This window comes from Carassius auratus, chromosome 24, assembly GCF_003368295.1.
Source record: "Carassius auratus strain Wakin chromosome 24, ASM336829v1, whole genome shotgun sequence".
Taxonomy (NCBI): Eukaryota; Metazoa; Chordata; class Actinopteri; order Cypriniformes; family Cyprinidae; genus Carassius; species Carassius auratus.
In genome coordinates, this window is record NC_039266.1 from 14361307 (window position 1) to 14380015 (window position 18709).

The 18709-nt window shown below is 38.2% G+C and overlaps 2 protein-coding genes across 2 annotated transcripts in view; both read left to right on the plus strand.

Annotated features, from left to right (window-relative positions):
• Positions 1-3268: 3268 nt before the first annotated feature.
• On the plus strand, positions 3269-6364 carry LOC113042354 (zinc finger BED domain-containing protein 1). Its single transcript, XM_026201160.1, has 2 exons — positions 3269-4724; positions 5029-6364. Exons 1-2 carry the CDS (start codon positions 3654-3656, stop codon positions 5818-5820), a joined length of 1863 nt encoding a protein of 620 aa, XP_026056945.1. The 5' UTR covers positions 3269-3653; the 3' UTR covers positions 5821-6364.
• A 5903-nt stretch (positions 6365-12267) lies between these two features.
• prpf4bb (pre-mRNA processing factor 4Bb) overlaps positions 12268-18709 on the plus strand; it is a 47974-nt gene continuing 41532 nt past the window's right edge. The window contains exons 1-3 of the mRNA XM_026201161.1: positions 12268-12415; positions 13113-14312; positions 15814-15969. Of these exons, the coding sequence (XP_026056946.1) occupies positions 12369-12415; positions 13113-14312; positions 15814-15969 (1403 nt within the window). The 5' untranslated portion in view covers positions 12268-12368. The remainder of the gene's footprint in view (positions 12416-13112; positions 14313-15813; positions 15970-18709) is intronic.

Below are 18709 nucleotides of genomic sequence, written 5' to 3' on the forward strand. Positions count from 1 at the left end.
TGGCAAATGTCACAACTTTCACTTTCATTTTCAGGGCTGTAGAGGTCCACCATCCAGCATCTGGGCTGGATACGTACTGGATCCGGGTGACTGCAGTGACCTTCTGATCTGGATACAGACTAGCAGAAATGACATCGAAATAAGAAAGAAACAGACTAATATTAGCGTAGATGCCATTCTTCAAACAATTTAGCAAGTACATTGGGTGTTATGGGAAGTGTTCCCGGTTTCGGTTTACCTAATTATTGCAGCCTAAAGATCCTTTAACAGATTTAGATGTTAGAAGCATATTAGTTAGCATATGTGTAAGTCAGGTTAAGGAGATTGGTCTAGATTTAAACTGCAAGAGTGTGTCTGCCTTACGAACAATGTTAGGTAGGTTATTCCAGCGTTTAGGCGCTAAATAGGAAAAGGTTCTGCCGTCTAAGGTTGATTTTGATAGTCTAGGTATTATCAATTTGCCTAAATTTTGAAAATGCATCGGACATGGAGGACTATAATGTAACAAGAGCTTGTTCAAATACTGAGGTGCTAAACCATTCAGGGCTTTAAAAGTAATAAGCAAGATTTTAAAATCTATAAAAAAATTTATAGGAAGCTAGTGCATTGTTGACAGAACCGGGGTAATATGGTTATACTTCCTGGTTCTAGTAAGAACTCTAGCTGCTGCATTTTGGACTAACTGGAGTTTGATTCTTAAGCGTGCAGAACAACAACCCAATAAAGCATGACAATAATCTAACTTTGAGGTCATAAACGCATGGATTAACATTTCTGCATTTGACATTAAGAGAATAGGCCGTAATTTAGAAATATTTTTAGATGGAAAATTGCAGTTTTACAAAGGCCAGAAACATGGATTTCTAAGGAAAGATTGCAATCAAATAGCACACTTAGGTTCCTAACTGATGAAAAAGAACTGACAGAGTAGCCATCAAGTCTTAGACAGCGTTATAGGTTATTACATGCAGAGTTATGTGAGTAAGACAAAGGAGATTGTGGTGGACTTTGGGAAAACTCTGTTGACCAACCCACCCCCACTGACCATCGACAGCTCGACTGTGGAGATAGCAGCACTAAATTCCTGGGGGTGCAGGATCTCATGTGGACTACCAACACCATGTCACTCTCCAAGAAGGCACAACAGTGACTACAATTTCTTTATCAGCTGAAACGAGCAAGTCTCCCTCCACCCATTCTCACCACATTCTACTAGGGAATCATTGAGAGTGTGCTGTCCAGCTGTATCACCGTCTGGTATGGGAACTGTAGTGTAGCAGACCGCAAGACACTCCAGATGACAGAGAACATAGCTGCAAAGATCATCGGTGCCCCTCTCCCCTCAATCCTGGACATTTTCCTTACACAATGTTCCAGCAAAGCCAACAGTATCATGAAGGACCCCACCCATCCCTCCCACAGTCTCTTTCAGTTCCTACCGGAGCATCAGAGCCAGCTCCGCCAGACTGATCAATAGCCTTTTGCCCCAGGCTATGAGAGCCCTGAACTCCACCCCCCCCACCCCCCCCCCCCCGACCCACACCTCCTGTAACATGGACCATCTCACCTCTACCCACCCCCCCCCCAACCCCAACAGAAAAACTGTCTGAAACTCTCTCTCTCTCTCTTTTTGTGCAATTTGAAGTGTGCTACTGACAGGTGAGTGGACCTGTAAGAATGACCTGTAGTAACACACTCTTCTATATGTGCACTAGACACTTTTCACACACACTGCTGTGTGTACATAATCCAAAAAAAAGACAGATGAGTAATATATGTGTTTACATGCTCATGCACTACAAATCATCTTGCACTGTTTCCCAGTCAGCTGCTTGACTTATGTTGTTTCTCTTTGCACATGTACAATATTATGTGAAGTATTCGTATAGTATGTATTTTTTTTTACTTTATGTATAGGCAAACCTTTATATAAAGTATATTTATAGTCAAATGTATCAGTAGATTAGTTGTGTCTAGGTACAGTTTTTATGTGAAGCATTTGTATAGTTTGTATTTTTTAGTTTATGTATAGGTAAATATTTTTATATAGTATATTTATAGTCAAAACCGTCAAAAGCCTGTTTTACTTTATTGTTGTATGTCTGTATTCATGCATCACCATGGTCCTGTGTGGCATGACATTTCGTCCCACTGTATGTCCACACATGTGCCAGAATGACAATAAAGCTCAACGTGACTTGGTGTGGCAAAATGTTAGCCTATGCATTATACTTTTAAAGTTTTTTTTTTTTTTTTTTTTATCTTGGCCTAAATACATTTTTACATATGTCATGTCATGCCATAGCATCATTAAACTAGCATCTAACAATGCACCAAAGGTTTTTTTTTTTTTTTTTTTTTTTTCTAACCTATGATTCTGTAACCATAAAGGCTGCTGTGCCCCTGAATTTAGGGGAAGTATTAAAATAATCCCGTGAATGCACTTAAAGAATACAGAATCATATCGAATCAAATTTAATTTGAAAAAAATTAATTAGAAAAAAACAGTATGTCCAGCTATAGACAGGCTCTAAAAACTGCTAGGGCAGAGCATATACACAAACTCATTGAAAATAACCAAAACAATCCAAGGTTTTTATTTAGCACAGTGGCTAAATTAACAAATTACCAGACGCCACCTGATTCAAACATTCCACCAACGTTAAATAGTAATGAATTTATGAATTTCTTCACTGATAAAATAGATAACATTAGAAATACAATAGCGAATGTAGATTCTACAGCGTCTAACACTTCAGTTTCATCCATCGCACCCAAAGATAAACTGCAGTTCTTTACAACTATAGGACAGGAAGAGCTAAATAAACTTATCACTGTATCTAAACCAACAACATGTTTATTAGATTCTGTACCCACTAAATTACTGAAAGAGTTGTTACCTGTAGCCAAAGAACTGCTTCTCAATATCATTAACTCGTCATCATCTTTAGGTCATGTCCCAAAACCATTCAAGCTGGGGGTTATCAAGCCTCTTATTAAGAAACCAAAACTAGATCCTAATGTACCGGCAAATTATAGGCCTATTTCAAATCTTCCATTTATGTCTAAAATTTTAGAAAAAGTTGTGTCTGCTCAATTGAGCACCTTCCTGCATAAAAATGATCTGTATGAAGAATGTCAGGTTTCAGGCCCCACCATAGCACAGAAACTGCACTTGTTAAAGGGGTCATGACATGGGTTTTTTTATTTTATTATTATGGTCCCCTAGGTGCAATTATAGTATTACTATAGTTAAAAAAAAAAAACTTTTAAAATGTAGTGAATTATGACATTTTCCCACCCTGTTTCTCATCCTTTGATTCAAACAGTCTGTTTTGGGTTGTTTCCCCTTTAAGAGTTCAGTGTTAACGCCCACTGTTATGATTGGCTAACGACATTTGACGGAACATTTGCGGATTGAGCGTTGTCGGTTAGGGGTGCGCCAAAATATCGATATGGCAATTTATCGCGATATTTTCTCCCGCGATCGATTCTCGATGCGCTCTTGCCAAGTATCGATCTTAAAAGCCGTTATAAAACGCTCTATTAGTATTCATTATGCCTTGACCCTTCTCCAGAAGTAGATAGGGGGCGCGCGATGCGAGTTTGTCTGTTGTGTTGTGAGCGTAAAAGAAGACGTACACACACTTGAAATGGCGGAGTCAAGCGAGAAAATTAGAAGTGAGGGCAAGAAGTTAAAGGACGCTCCAGCAACATTTAAATCCAAAGTGTGGACTTACTTTGGATTTTATAACAGTGCTGACGGGGCAAAGCTAGAAAAGGACTACACAATATGCAAGAACTGCTTTGCAAAAGTCCGCTACACGGGAAACACGACCAACATGCACAGCCACCTCTCGCGGCATCACCCGGAGCTCTGTGAGAAAGCCGTGGTTGGTGCTGGCTCAAAGCCGACACACCCCGGCGTAAACACCCTTTTCCAGGCAAAGCTACCACCTTGTTCTGCTAGGGCAAAGTCAATCACAAATGGGATCGCTGTTTACATGTGTAAAGGGCTCCGTCCGTACAGCGAGGTGGAGAACGAAGGGTTCTGCTTTTTAATGAATATCTTAGAGCCACGCTTTGAAATTCCCTCTCGGAAATATTTTGCTGAAAAAATGATTCCGGCACTTTATGACCAGACCAGGGCTAAAGTTGGGTCGGCACTCGAGTCGGCAGAAAGAGTAGGGCTCACGTGTGACGGATGGACATCGAGAGCCACAGAGTCCTACATAACGGTCACTGTACATTTTATAAACGAAGACTGGGAAATTAAGTCATATGTCCTGCAAACCCGAGCAATGCACGAAACGCACACTGGGACACACATTGCCGATGTACTGAAAGCCGCAGTGGGGGAGTGGAATCTTGACGCTAAGAAGCCAGTGGTTGTCACCGACAACGCATCAAACATGCGTGTAGCAATGGAATTGACAGGATACCAACATGTTAGATGTTTTGCTCATGTTTTAAATCTTGCATCCCAACGTGCGCTGAAAATAGCTGCTGTTACCAAGGTACTTGTCAAAGTTAGGAGGATCTCAACATTCTTTCATCGAAGCACAACTGGAGCAGAAGCACTGAAAAGAAACCAGGAACTCCTTGGCCTCCCCCTTCACAAGCTCATCACGGACATGCCTGTTCGTTGGAATAGTGCCTATGAGATGATCTCCAGGTTTCTTGAGCAACAGCCAGCTGTCTGTGCTGCCCTCTTATCACCAGAGGTAAGAAACGTTTGCAATGTAGAAGTTGTAATCTATATGTGTAATAAATGTGAATAATTTATCGTGTACAATTAATAAGTTTGTAAATAAATACTAATTCATATGATATAAACTTGCTTGATACAATGAATAAACAATGAATAAATACTTTATACATATTAAATAGGTATATACTGTATATATAAACTCCAAATAAAAACATTAGATTACATCATACAGTTCATGCTTTATTTGCTTTAAAATAAAGAACACTAATTATATACATTTTATTAATAAATTGTATTTTTCTTTTTTTTTTCTTAAGGTGAGAAAGAATGTGACTGACTGTGCTCTGACAGAGAATGACATCTCAAGTGCTGAAGAGATGGTGGAAGCATTTAGACCAATGCTTGTGGCAACAAATATCATGTGTGAGGAAAAGAATCCCACCATTTCAGTGGTTGCTCCTCTTCATGCCCAACTGCTGCGAGACACAACCAGCACTGAAGAAGATTCCCCTCTGGTTCGAGAGATTAAGGGAGCCATCAATCAAGACCTTTCAAAGAGATATCAATCAGAGGTGGAAAAAGATCTCCTACGCATGTCCTCAGCCCTGGACCCTAGATTTAAATCCCTTTTATTTCTGTCACCTGAAGAAGTGCAAGACACTTATGCAAAACTACAGTCAAAAGCTGCAGCTTTAAAAGAGGATGATCCAGTGCCTTGTGGTGATGTTCAGGGGGATTTAGAGGAAGAGGAGACCTGCACAGCAAAAAAAAGAAAGTCTGCACTTGTTGATCTTCTTGGTCAGACCTTCAAGAAGACCTCTTATGTCTCTACATCAGCAACCTCAATTGCAGAGAAGGAGATAAAACAATATCAAGATGCTCCTTCTCTGCCTCTCACTGAAGATCCACTGTTGTGGTGGAAATCTCAGCAACATGTGTTCCCTCTCCTTTCCAAGCTGGCCCATATGCATTTGTGTATTCCTGGGACCAGTGTAGCAGCTGAGAGGGTCTTTTCAACTGCAGGAGATATTATCAGTGCCCAAAGAAGTTCACTCACTCCTGAACATGCTGACCAACTCCTCTTTCTCAAGAAAAATATGAACATATAAAACGCATCACATGAAGCTGTTTTCTATTTTGTTCTGAAAAATGTTTATTTTTGAATGCACTTTAAGTTAGGTACATTTTAGATGTACTTTATCCCTGATATATTTTATTTTTTATTTGAAAGCAGTAGCCCAAAGGTTTATGTTTCTTGCACTTAATAGTGTCACTGTTCATGTTTATGAAGGACAATCATATAGTATTGTTTACACTGAATCTGTCCTCAGCCTTACAGCTGTTTTGCACCCAAATGGTGTCACCGTTTGTCGAAGACATAGTATTACTACTGATTGCAGCAATGTTACACTAAAATAGTGTCTGTGACTGTTTTGTTGCAACTAAGTCACAACTTGTTTTTGTTTCATCCAAAAATAAATAAATGGAGACTCATTTTACTAATTAAAAAAAAACTTCTTATTTCTTAAAACATGATATATTGTGAGTTATTACTGATAATATATTGATTATCGCCATATCGTGATATTATCATATCGTGAGCAATGTGTCGCGTATCGTATCGTATCGTGAAGTACCCAGTGATTCCCAGCCCTATTGTCGGTACACGATCCGTCCACCTGCACGATTCGTTCTGCGCATGCGTAGTAGACTCTTTAGAAAACGCACATGCGCAAATGATAATTCTGTTTTGTGACGATTTACGACGCTGCACGATCCGTTCCACGCATGCGCAAATTTGTACAGCGAATTCCCTCACAGCGAAAGAAAATGGAGTTCAGCGGAAGAAATGTGAAGTTTGCCCTTTAAGATGCCGTTAGGCAATATTTGGTTGACGGGTTAGTGGATACGGTGTTAAAGAAGAAGGTCTCACGAATGGCTGCAAATTTACATCATATGATATATTCAAAAATAGAAGATCATAACAAACAGTTCAAGTCAAGGTGGGTCAGATGTACACCAATAATGCGATTCTTTCCAATGATCAGAGTAAGGAGTTAATCGCAGTAAGATGTTTACATGACTGGAGCAAACCTCTTCACTTCTACATGCAGTTTTTATTTTCTGATTATTCACACATAGCCTAATGCAGCAGAGCACAAATGATGAACTCCTATACTGTCCACTGTTTTAATTTATGTATATTAAATAACAAACGGGTTCTTATGGATGTATTTTGTTATTCTGTGCCGTGATGAACACTGCTGTCATGTTATCTGAGCTGTTTCTGGATGAAGGCAGACTGCTGACAGCGAGTCGTGTTGACAGAGTTCAGGGAAAACTTCCTAATTTCTGTATTAAAATTTTTGTTTTTTATTGGTTGTGTGATATTCTAATTTTGTGAGCTACTGATTTTGAGTTCTATTTAGATATAAGCTGTAGTAATCTAAATTAACACACCTAATAGAAATATTTCACACAGTGTCTAATAAATCTGTATAATGTATGAGATTCATGTTTTACATTTGAATTATTGAAATTGACAATCTTCCATAATATTCTAATTATGTGAGACCTACATGTAGGCTATTTACTTTGTGCATGTTATGGTTTAAATGAAAATACAATAATAATATACAAACCTTAACTCATAATAACTATTTAATTTAGGCTGAAAAGATGTCTTTAGGCCCCTTTTGAAAGACCCAAAACATCTTATGTTGTAGTGTAGTCTTAATTTTTTATATTTTATTTTATCATAGGAGGAACAGGTAGAAGTGGAGGAGCTGCCCCTCACATTGAAACACATGTACGAGGCAGAATACATTGTGAGGAGCAGTGTTGGGCTTTTCACTGGCCAGATGCAAGAGCCAACATACATGTTCATGGATCATGATGACCGAAGGGAAGCATGGAGGGTGCTGGAGTCAATGCAGTGCCATGCTATGGAGCCCTTCACATTCATTTTTGAAAAAATCAAGGACATGGAAACATTTAAGATTATTTGCAAAGACACCCTCAACCTGAGAGTAAATGCTGGAGTTGGCCTGCACAGTGACCCACACTCTGTGTGAGTGTGTGTGTGAGAAAGGAAGTGTGTGTGTGAGAGAGAGAGATAGAGGGGGAGAGAGAGAGAGTGTGTGTGTGTGTGAGAGGGGGAGAGAGAGAGAGGGGGAGAGAGTGTGTGTGTGTGTGTGTGTGTGTGTGTGAGAGAGAGAGCGAGAGGAAGGGTAGGAGAGTGTGTGTGTGTGGGAGAGGGGGAGAGAGAGTGTGTTTGGGAGAGAGGGGGAGAGAGAGGAAGGGTAGGAGAGTGTGTGTGTGTGTGGGAGAGAGAGGAAGGGTAGGAGAGTGTGTGTGTGAGAGAGAGAGAGAGAGTGTGTGTGAGAGAGTGGGGGAGAGAGTGTGTGTGTGTGTGTGTGTGAGAGAGAGAGAGAGCGAGAGGAAGGGTAGGAGAGTGTGTGTGTGTGTGTGTGGGAGAGAGAGTGTGTGTGGGAGAGAGGGGGAGAGAGAGAGGAAGGGTAGGAGAGTGTGTGTGTGAGAGAGAGAGAGAGAGAGAGAGAGAGAGAGTGTGTTTGTGAGAGAGAGAGAGAGTGTGTGTGTATGTGTGAGAGGGAGAGTGTGAGAGAGAGTGGTTGGGAGAGAGAGAGAGAGAGAGAGAGAGAGAGTCTGTGTGTGTGAGAGAGGGTGAGAGTGTTTGTGTGTGAGAGAGAAAGCCAGAGATCATTTTTACTGTTAAATAAAACGTCTGTGTGCACACATGCTTCTTTCAAGTCATTTCCATTGTCAGTTTGAAATACTATATAACGTTTCCCCACACTTGTTTGTAGTTCTTTCTTCATGTAAGTGCAGATAGTCTTGGCAGAAATGCATTATGTTCTTTGTTGTCTTCTGTAAACAACATTGAAGGGATTATTTCCCTCACTTCGATATATATATATATATATATATATATATATATATATATATATATATATATATATATATATATATATATATATGTCTATATAGACCCATACTAATACAAAATTACTAACTTAAAGGTTAACTATTAGTCAAGTCTGCTTTATTGTCAATTCTTCCACATGTACAGTACATACATACAGAGAATCGAAGACCCCCGGTGCATACAGATATTATTAACAGTACAGCCTAAAAATCTAGGTCAAATATAAAATGTAGATACAACTATACAATAAGGGAATGTAAAAAAGACATAATAAAATTAAAAATCAAGTTAAATAAAGCGGCACAAGGCAGATCGAGTGTAAATCAGTGAAGTGAACAAAGTGCAGATAAAAGATTTTTAGTGCTAAAAGAAGCTTATTCAGTTTGATTAAATTGACAAAGGGCTCAAGAGCAGTTATTTTATTTAACTGACAGATGAGATGGTAGAATGACGCCAGTTGGATTAGCAGCTTTAAATAAATAAATAAACTACACAAACGGCCTTTGACAATACTACTGGCCTCAGACCAAAACACGGCAAGTTAAGTAAATTAAGCCTAATACCAGCAATGAATCGCAAAGTATGGAGGAAAGTGATCATGTATTTTCATGTAACGACTCGCAAATCCTTTATTATTTTGGATTGGCAACCACGTAAACACATAGTACATTTACATTTATTAATTTAGCAGACGCTTTTATCCAAAGTGACTTACAGATGAAGACAGTGGAAGCAATCAAAAACAACAAAAAGAGCAATGATATATAAGTGCAAGTCTCAGTTAGGTTAACACAGTACACGTAGCATGGGATTTTAACTAATATAATAAATAAAAAGAAAACAGAATGCATAGCGTAAAGCTACATTTAAAAGCATCAAACTAGACCCGCTGTTAAATGTTAAACACAATAAAACTAACGTTACACAAATATGCCGCAAGTTGTGCCGCCTTGCCGTCAAGTGTTTTAGTAGGTACCGATAGTGTAGGAAAACAGTGAGGTTTTCGTCTACGTAGTTACGCGCATGCGCAGAACGGATCGTGCAGGTGGAACGGATCGTGTACCGACAAGCGTAACTGTTTAGTAGCGAGTGATGCATTCGAAGCGATGGCTCTTGCAATGATAAAACCTTATATGTTTGAGCCGGAATCAGATGAGGAATCAGAGGAAAATGAACCATCACCACAACAACGAAGACTGGATCAGCCCGTGTCCACATGGAAAGTGAAACTATTTTGAATTAATAAAAAAATTGTAACCCGAGACACTTGAAAACGGTTTATTGTTGCATAATTATTCTATAGTTTAATATGCTAACAGTTCAACATTATTTACCTAATTTCAATGAAATGATAGGGTGTACTGCGGACAAAAATGCATGCACAGGCCATATTTGAAGATGCAGCATTGATAAGGCAACATTTTTAATCTTCTATTACATGTAGGCCTACTAGAAAGGCGACATATTTTCAAGATTCTCTTATACAAATAAACTGCATCCATTTTTCCCTGACGTCAGGATCTTTCGGCAGCGTATTCAAAGATGTTGTTTGTCCACAGCCAGGAACAGCACATCTGCGTGGCATTGTAATTTTCCTGTACACAGACCCACTCGCTGTCCGTCGACTGAATACTTGTGAGGCGCGCGGCTCGACAACGATCCGAAATGAGCGTAGTTGTCTTGTGCTGGAGGCGGTCATATGCAAATGGTTGGAACGTCACTTCGCACCGTGACGTCACTTCTTACCATGGATCCAGAACGAGCTGTATTTAGAGCTTGATTAAATAAATGGCTCGTTTATAATGGGGAGGACGTCTTAAGCTATGAAACTTGCAGGACGTTTTAATGGTACAAAGACCTCTTATATTCCAAAAGATCAAGGCAAATTTGGTTTCTCATTTCATGACCCCTTTAAAATTAAAATTACCTGCTCCTTGCGTCAGAACAAGGCTGCATCTCATTTCTAGTCTTACTTGATCTTAGTGCTGCGTTCGACATCATAGATCTTGACATTAGATTACAAAACTATACAGATATTCAAGGACAGGCTCTAAGATGGTTTAGATCCTACCTGTCCGATCGCTACCATTTTGTTTACTTAAATGGGGTGTCATCTCATTTATCATCAGTAAAATATGGAGTGCCACAAGGATCCGTCCTAGGTCCCCTTCTATTTTCAATTTACATGTTGCCCCTTGGTAATATTATTAGAAAATACGTAATTAGCTTCCACTGTTATGCTGATGATACTCAGCTATATATCTCAACGAGACCAGATGAAACTTATCAATTATCTAGGCTAACAGAATGTGTTAAAAATGTAAAAGATTGGATTACAAATAATTTTCTCAAATTAAATTCGGATAGGACAGAGATATTAATTATTGGACCAAATAACACTACACAGAATCTTGTAGATTACAATCTGCAACTAGATGGATGTACTTTTACTTCCTCTACAGTCAGAAATCTGAGTGTTATATTAGACAGCAATTTGTCTTTTGAAAATCATATTTCCAATGTTACAAAAACTGCATTGTTCCATCTTAGAACATTGCCAAGCTACGAAACATGTTATCTGTTTCTTGTGCAGAAAAGCTAGTTCATGCATTTATGACCTCTAGACTTGACTATTGTAATGCACTTCTAGGTGGCTTCTGCTTCGTCAATAAACAAGCTACAGGTAGTCCAAAATGCAAAAAATAGTCCTTACGAGGTCAAGGAAATATGATCATATTACCCCAATTTCACAGTCTCTGCACTGTCTACCTATTAAGTTCCGTATCAGTTATAAATGATCATTACTCTTGTGAGTGTAGTTGCATCTGATCAAATGTGCATTTTTATTCATTAGCTTGGGTTAAACTAATTTTACTTTGTTGGATCAGCAGCTATGCTAATGATGTCTCTATTTTGTTTCTATGTTTTGCCACGGGATTTACATTCTGGGCTTATTCTGAATGCCAAAAAGCATTTAGATGTGTGCAACTGCTTAGAAACTTTAGTTTTAATTTTATATACCTCTTCCCTTCCCCTGCCCTGTAGGAAATTAAAAAAATAAATTAAAATAAAAACTGATTTTTAACTTTTATTATGTTTTATCACCATCATTAAAAGCCAATGTGACAGACTGGTGTTCTAATGCGTCATTATGAACCCAGTATGCTGTGACTCCTATGAAACTAGACACACTGGACCAGATTAAGCCATGGTACAAAGATGTTTGATAGTTTTCAACAAGTCTTTTACACTACTGAATGAAAACAGCACCCTGATAAAGAGGTTGACTGGCTCAAAGTATTTTGAGTATTTTGAAAATCCAAAAATACTCATCTTAAATGTATTTAAATACAAATTACATTAGACTTTTTCCCCAAAGGCTTTAAAATACAAAATAGTGTTGTGTTAAAGTTTTAAATACATGTATCTGAAATACTGCCCATCCCTGGTCTGACTTTTTCTTTGGGGGGAGGTGTTTTTGGTGTTCTTCTTTTACATATAAAGTAGATCCAATAGAAAAATAATAAAGAACGCAAGCAGAGCGTTTTTATTTTTTTCTGAGAGTCGCGACCACTTACAGAATTTGCCGAATGCCTTTAAATAAATTATCCGATGTTGTTAATGCAGGCACTAGAGAGCGCACGCTTCGCTCTGGATCTCCTCATAATCTCACTGCAGAAGAAGAACACGGCGGGCCGCTGCTGAAACAAAATGGCAGACGTGGTAATGGATTTACGGAGCAAGAGGCTTAATAACGGGTATGAACACCTTCGTTAAATGACAGCATCAACAACGCATTTTAGAGCTTGGATAAGGGTGTTTTAGAGAAAGGGAACTGATTCGGCCAGGGTTTTGTCGTTTTCATATCTATCTATTTTTCTGCTCGGCTAACGTTACTGTTAGCGTGCTAATGCTAAATGTTCTTATACAAGGAGCTAGTTGTCAAGGTCCAATTGTTAGAGGTGATTTTCGTTGGTTTTGTGAACTCTTTAGTTTTAAAATCATCGAACTGTGGTATAACACTCCCTGTGTGTTTAAAAATTTTATTTGGTTAACGTTAGCTTCTTAGTAAAGTACTTATTCGTCTTCATAGTCTTCAAGTGACGACCAACACGCTCGATTAATTGTAGTATACAAAATTCTTATGTCAGTTAGATCATAAAAGTAACCTAATTAGTCATCATAGTCCCTAAGCACATTAATATAACGTTACCTACCTAGATCCATTTTTTGTTGAGTTGTATGGTCAGTATTTGTGCCTTGTGGAGAACACTGTGTTGCCTTGGAAAAACATAAAACCTCTGAATGTTATTTGGTGCCTAAATTAGCACAAAAAGAAACAATAAAAAAATGTCTGTGATGAGCAATAAAATAAAATGAAACGTGACCCTTGTTTCTTTTTACATTAGGTTTTACTGGTGGATGTTAATGTGTTTGTGTCATTGATCTTTACAGGTCAGATGATTTAGAGAGTCCAGAGAAGAGTGGCAATGATAATGAAAATGGTTACATGTCTGGAAATGATGAAGAGGAGGGTGAGGAAGAAGCAGAGGTGAATGGAGAGAAGCAGGACAGCGGTTCCAAACATCGCAGCAAACACAAGAAAAAGAAACACAAACACCGTAGCAAGCACAAAAAACACAGACATGCATCTGGGGAAGATAAGGACCACAAACGGAAACATAGACACAAGCATAAGAAGCACAGGCACAAAGAGGAGCCATGCTCCTCACCATCTGGGGCCATCAACAGGAGGGCTGAGGATGGATCTCCATCACTGGTCAGTGCAACCCTGGATGACAAGGCACTTCTTGAAGACCTGGAGAAACAAAGAGCACTGATTAAAGCTGAGCTGGACAACCAGCTGATGGAGGGGAAGGTTCAGTCAGGAATGGGTCTGATTCTACAAGGTTACAATTCTGGCTCAGAAAAGGATGAAGAGGAACAGGGGGCACGTAATGGGGAGCAACGTCAAAGAACCAGTGGGAGCAGAACCCGCTCCCCTAGGGACCAGAGAAGCAGGGGTGTTAGATCCAGACGGGACTCAACGGACACCAGCAAACCAAGCAGTCACTCTCTCTCTCGAGTTGGTAGGGATGCTAAACTTGAACGAATTACCAAAATTGTGAAAGAGACTGTTAAGCAGTGTAGCAAGTCCAAAGAGAAAAAACGCTCCAGGAGCAGGGACAAATCCAGGGAGCATTTGAGGAAATCCCAGTCCCCGTCTACAAGAAGACACTCTGCAGAGAGAAAGACAGACCAGAAGGGACGTTCTGATCAGCGTTCTCCCCATATAGATGAGAAGCGGGAACAAGTTGCACAGGGATCAGACTCACGAGGACGCAAGAACTGGTCACGAGATCAACAATCTCACTCTAAAGATGTTCGGCTAGGTCGCTCGGAGAGGGTTGGAAACTCTCCGTCCAAAGACAGATCATCTGGGAAAGAGAACCGGTCTCCTCATCAACGTCGAGTTCTTAGCCCTCAATGTCAAAGAAGTTCCTCCCCTCACCATAGGGACCACCAGCCCAACCGGCCCCCATCAAATTCTGCTGACCGGAGTTCCAAAATGAGCCACTCGCCATCTAGAAACAAGTCACCAGTCAGCAGAGGACAAAGTCGCTCAAATGAGCACCGGAGAGAATCCCCCTCCAGGTACACATAAACGCACCAATAAAAAATAATTAATTTAACATTTTTTCATCATTTATTTACTCTCATGTTGTTCCAAACCTCTATAACTTTTTCTGTAGCATACAGAAGATATTTTGAATAACTTTCATACAAGTCTGTAGGATCCAGTTTTATTTGGAGCATCTTTTATGTTCCACAGAAGAAAAGTCAGTCATACAGGTTTGGAAAAACATGAGGGTAAAAATTATAACAGGATTTTATTTTTTGGGTGAACTTTCACATTAAGCAGGGCTGCTCTTGGACTTTAGCTTTACCCAGTTCCGACACATCTGGACATTTCTTGTGAGTGAAGACCTTGTTTAGCTGGTTCAGGTAAGTTTAATTAGGGTTTGGGCAAAACTGCAGGACAGTGGCCCTCCAGGAACAGGTTTGGATACAGCAGCCTTCAAGCATCCCAACTAGTTCGACACGGTAAAAGGTGATCAGGGATATGAGTTTGGGGTAGGGCTATTTTTTGTTTGCTAGTAGCAAATAAGTGTTTGGGAAACTTGTTTGTATACCAACATTATTGAGGTTATCTTTGGTGACACTAGTGGCACTTTCTTGAAAGAAATCAACAGAGTGAAGTAAAAAATTATAACTAAAGATTGACCAATTTGGAGTTTTTGATGCATAGATGGATAGATATTTAAAGACATAAATATAATAAAAAGGTAAACATACAGCAGTTTAATTTATATTTTTATGGATTTATGAAATTAGAAATACTATTAAAGTACTTTGAAAATGAGTCAATATTAAAATGAATTTGATTTATTTATTTATGTTAAATGATTTAAATGAATATGAATAATATTTGATAACTTTTTGATTCTATAATCCTAATGTACTTTTGTGTGTGTGTTAAAGAATTTCTTTTTTAAGAAATTAAACAAGAATATGACGGGTCAAGAGGATACAGCAGAGCATAGTTTGAGTGGTTGCAGTGAAGTCATTTGAAAAGGCTACAAAGTTACAGTTATATTTTCATAGTTGGCTGAACGGGTTGGTGGCAAAAGTGCAGTCAGAGATCAGAGTTTTTTGTTTAGCTCTAGGGGTTGTGGCGAGAGAAATCAGAGCTGTTTTTAGATATCAAGTTAAATAACTACCCGCTCTATGGTTATTTCCCTGATTGTGCCATTGAAGGAGCCTAAAATTAGCTTTCATTTATATTGCTTGGTCTATAATGTCTTGAAACAGCCTGTCCTACATGACAATTCTGAGATTGTAGGGTCATATGCCTTTTTTAAATATTTGTAATTTTTCATCTTAATAGGTTGCAGGGCATTTATTATCACAGGTGGAGCTTAATATACCGGTGCAACATGTTTCCTGTGTGATAAACTGCTTAGCGTCAGTATAGTAGACTTAAACTAAGATTGGACTATTTAAGGTGAATTGTTGTTCTGTGCACATGCTTAAAACTGTTGGTTACAAAAATGTCCTAGAATAATTTATCAGACAAATGCTTCATGTGTCTTAGGAATCGTCATCGAGTGGATGGTGCTGGGAGATCACGAGAAACGAGTCCATCGCGGCGCAGAGTGAGCCGCTCACCACTCAGACGTCGGTCTTTATCACCACGGCGACAGTATCGCTCGTCACCCAGAAGACGAAGTAGATCACCCCTGAGACGCAGGTTAGACAGCATGAGGAATACTGCTATGAACTATGCTATGCTCATTTCGGTTAAATTTTTTTATCGGTCAATTTTACTCTGGTTATCCAAACATTAACCACTTACTGATGAGATCAGAATATCAAAATAAGTATGTTCGAGATGTTTTAAAAATAGAAACAAATATTTTCATAGGTTCATTTTAACATGTGCAGGGGCAGCATGCAGAACAACAGAACCTGGATTCATCCATTGTCAAACTGTCGTGCACCTGCAGCACTTCTGAGTAGGGATGCACCATATACTGTCCACGATAACACCGGTATACATTTTAACTAGGGATGCACCGATCATGATTTTTCATGGCCGATTCAGATACCGATTTTTTACAAACAAACTGGCCGATTCCGATACCAATTTCCGATTTTTTTTATTTATTGTTATCTTTAAGCAACAAACAAGAAAGAAGGAAAGTGTGCATAAACAAGATGTTTATTTGGTATTTAATAGGCCAAACTGGCTTTTGGCTATTGGAAACAATAACTGCAACCATCTGAAATTAACAGCTACATTACAGACATCAGCATTTAGCTTTTGTTTTTGAATTGGGTTGAAACTACAGAGAACTGGCCTTAAATTGAAAGATTAACTGTAACCATGTGAAATTAAAGGCAATAACAGCATAGTTCTACAATCCAAACAACACAATCAACACACATTCAATAAGATGTTTCTTGATCAGCATTCAGTATTTTAGTTTTTAAATTTGGTTTTAAATAAAAAAGATCTTTACCAGTGTCTTTATTTACAGACTAAATAAAAGTATGCTATATAAATAGATTATTCCAAAATGTTAAAATCAAATAATGTTGGTGCGAATAAAACAAAGATGCAAAGTGTTTTCATTCATCCAATAAAAAAAAAAAAATTTGTGTGATGATTCACATCTACATTCTTTTCACTTGAGCCAATGAAAAATAAATAACTATTCTCTCAAGTAAAAAAATATAGATGTGAATCATTACCCTAAATTTTTTTAATTGGATGAATGAAAGACTTTTTCTCAGTGCTACAGCAGGTGATTTTTAAATAAAATTGAGTCGATGTAATTTTAAGGTAAAATAAAAATAATCAACTGTCGTTTACTTCTGGCTTTTCAAACGTGTATGCAAGTTCCACTTTACAAAAAAAAAAAAAAGTTTCGTCACAGTCTTGCGCTACAGCGCCACACTGGTCAAATCGCATTACTGCAGGCTCTAAATTAGGTCAAATTAAATCAAACGACTACTCAACAACAAAAATATTTGTAGACAATTTTTTTATTGTCTACAATGTCGACTAATCATTTCAGCCTTAATAGTACTAAACAAATCGTGCTGTCAATATTTTTAAATGGGATTAATCGGGACAGACAGCAGTTTCACTATCTGCAGTGATTTCTAGTAATTAACACATAATGTGCATTGATTGTGCATGGATTACTATGCTGATTATGCTTTACAATAGCATTTTATTCTGGGGAATGAAACAGCATTACGTTCCCATACTCCTTGGCAGTCAAATGTGACCAAACACATTAAGTGTAACTTTTAACCAATAAAATAACTCTATTTTACTCAACTCTACATTTTATCTCAGTTCTGTTTAGTTCATTTGAAGATATTATGATACTAAATAATATGCAGAATAATTATGATCGATGAATGACCATTTAAAATAACATTTTCTAATATGCTTATTTATATTACAATAAGTATAGTATTTTGTTTTTAAATTTCGGTGCAAAGAGGCAAATTGAAAAAAAAAAAAAGTTTATTACTGACAAGCAAATTAGGAATTTAACCCAGTAAAATAGTTTAAATTATTTTTACAAAACATAAAAATAATAGAAACAACAAAGCTATGCTGCAACTCTGGTACAGCGATATGCAGTGGGATATACATATTAAAGATGTTGCATTATTTGTCTACCAGATAATACCTGAATGACAAGATTAATCTAGTGTCTTAAAATCCTGTAAAAGCTATTCAGTGAAAATGGTTTGCAGTGTTTTACAAATAACATATCCATGTATCAGTTTCATTGTTCATTGGTGGGGCATCAACCGGTAAAATGTCTTCATTATTTTCTTTGTTTGAATATCATTACACATTTTTGACTATTAATCTACAACTGCCAATTAAAAACATGGGTGTTTTGGTGTGTGCAGCTCGAAAGATTCAGCTTTTCACATCAGAGCTGTAAATTTCAAATTACGGATACAAAAATTAATATAAGTTCTAGGGCTGGACGGTAAATCGAATAGTAATCAAAACCGAACCAAAACCGTTTTTTAAATCCTGTTAATACTTCCCCCTTAAATGCACAGTAGCGCGTGTGTAGCCTCATGAGCCTTCTCTCCAGTCAGTGGCATATAAGCAAAACATGGAGGTGAACGCTGGTTCAACACGCAGTGATGGTGTGCGAGCGGTGAGCCTTGCTTCTTCACTAAACTTTGTCAGTTGTATTTGTTTTATGGTTTGGACATTCAAGGGATTAGACGATCGGATGTGTATTATATCGAGCAACCATGTTCGTGCAGCTGCATTGTGGCATGAACACTCATATAAACAGTAGCTGTGAAGATCACGCGCACAGAGAAACGCAGAAACTAGTTGTCAGCACTGTCCTGTGATTTATTACTGAAGTAACTTAGAATCTCAAAACTTATAGCATATTTTTCTACTTTTTAAGGAACTAGGCTAGGGCTACACAATGTGT

Coding starts and splice junctions, on each gene's coding strand:
- LOC113042354 (XM_026201160.1), top strand. CDS start 3,654: ATGGCGGAGTCAAGCGAGAAAATTAGAAGTGAGGGCAAGAAGTTAAAG. Junction 4,725..5,028: donor CTGCCCTCTTATCACCAGAG/GTAAGAAACGTT, acceptor TTTTTTCTTAAG/GTGAGAAAGAATGTGACTGA.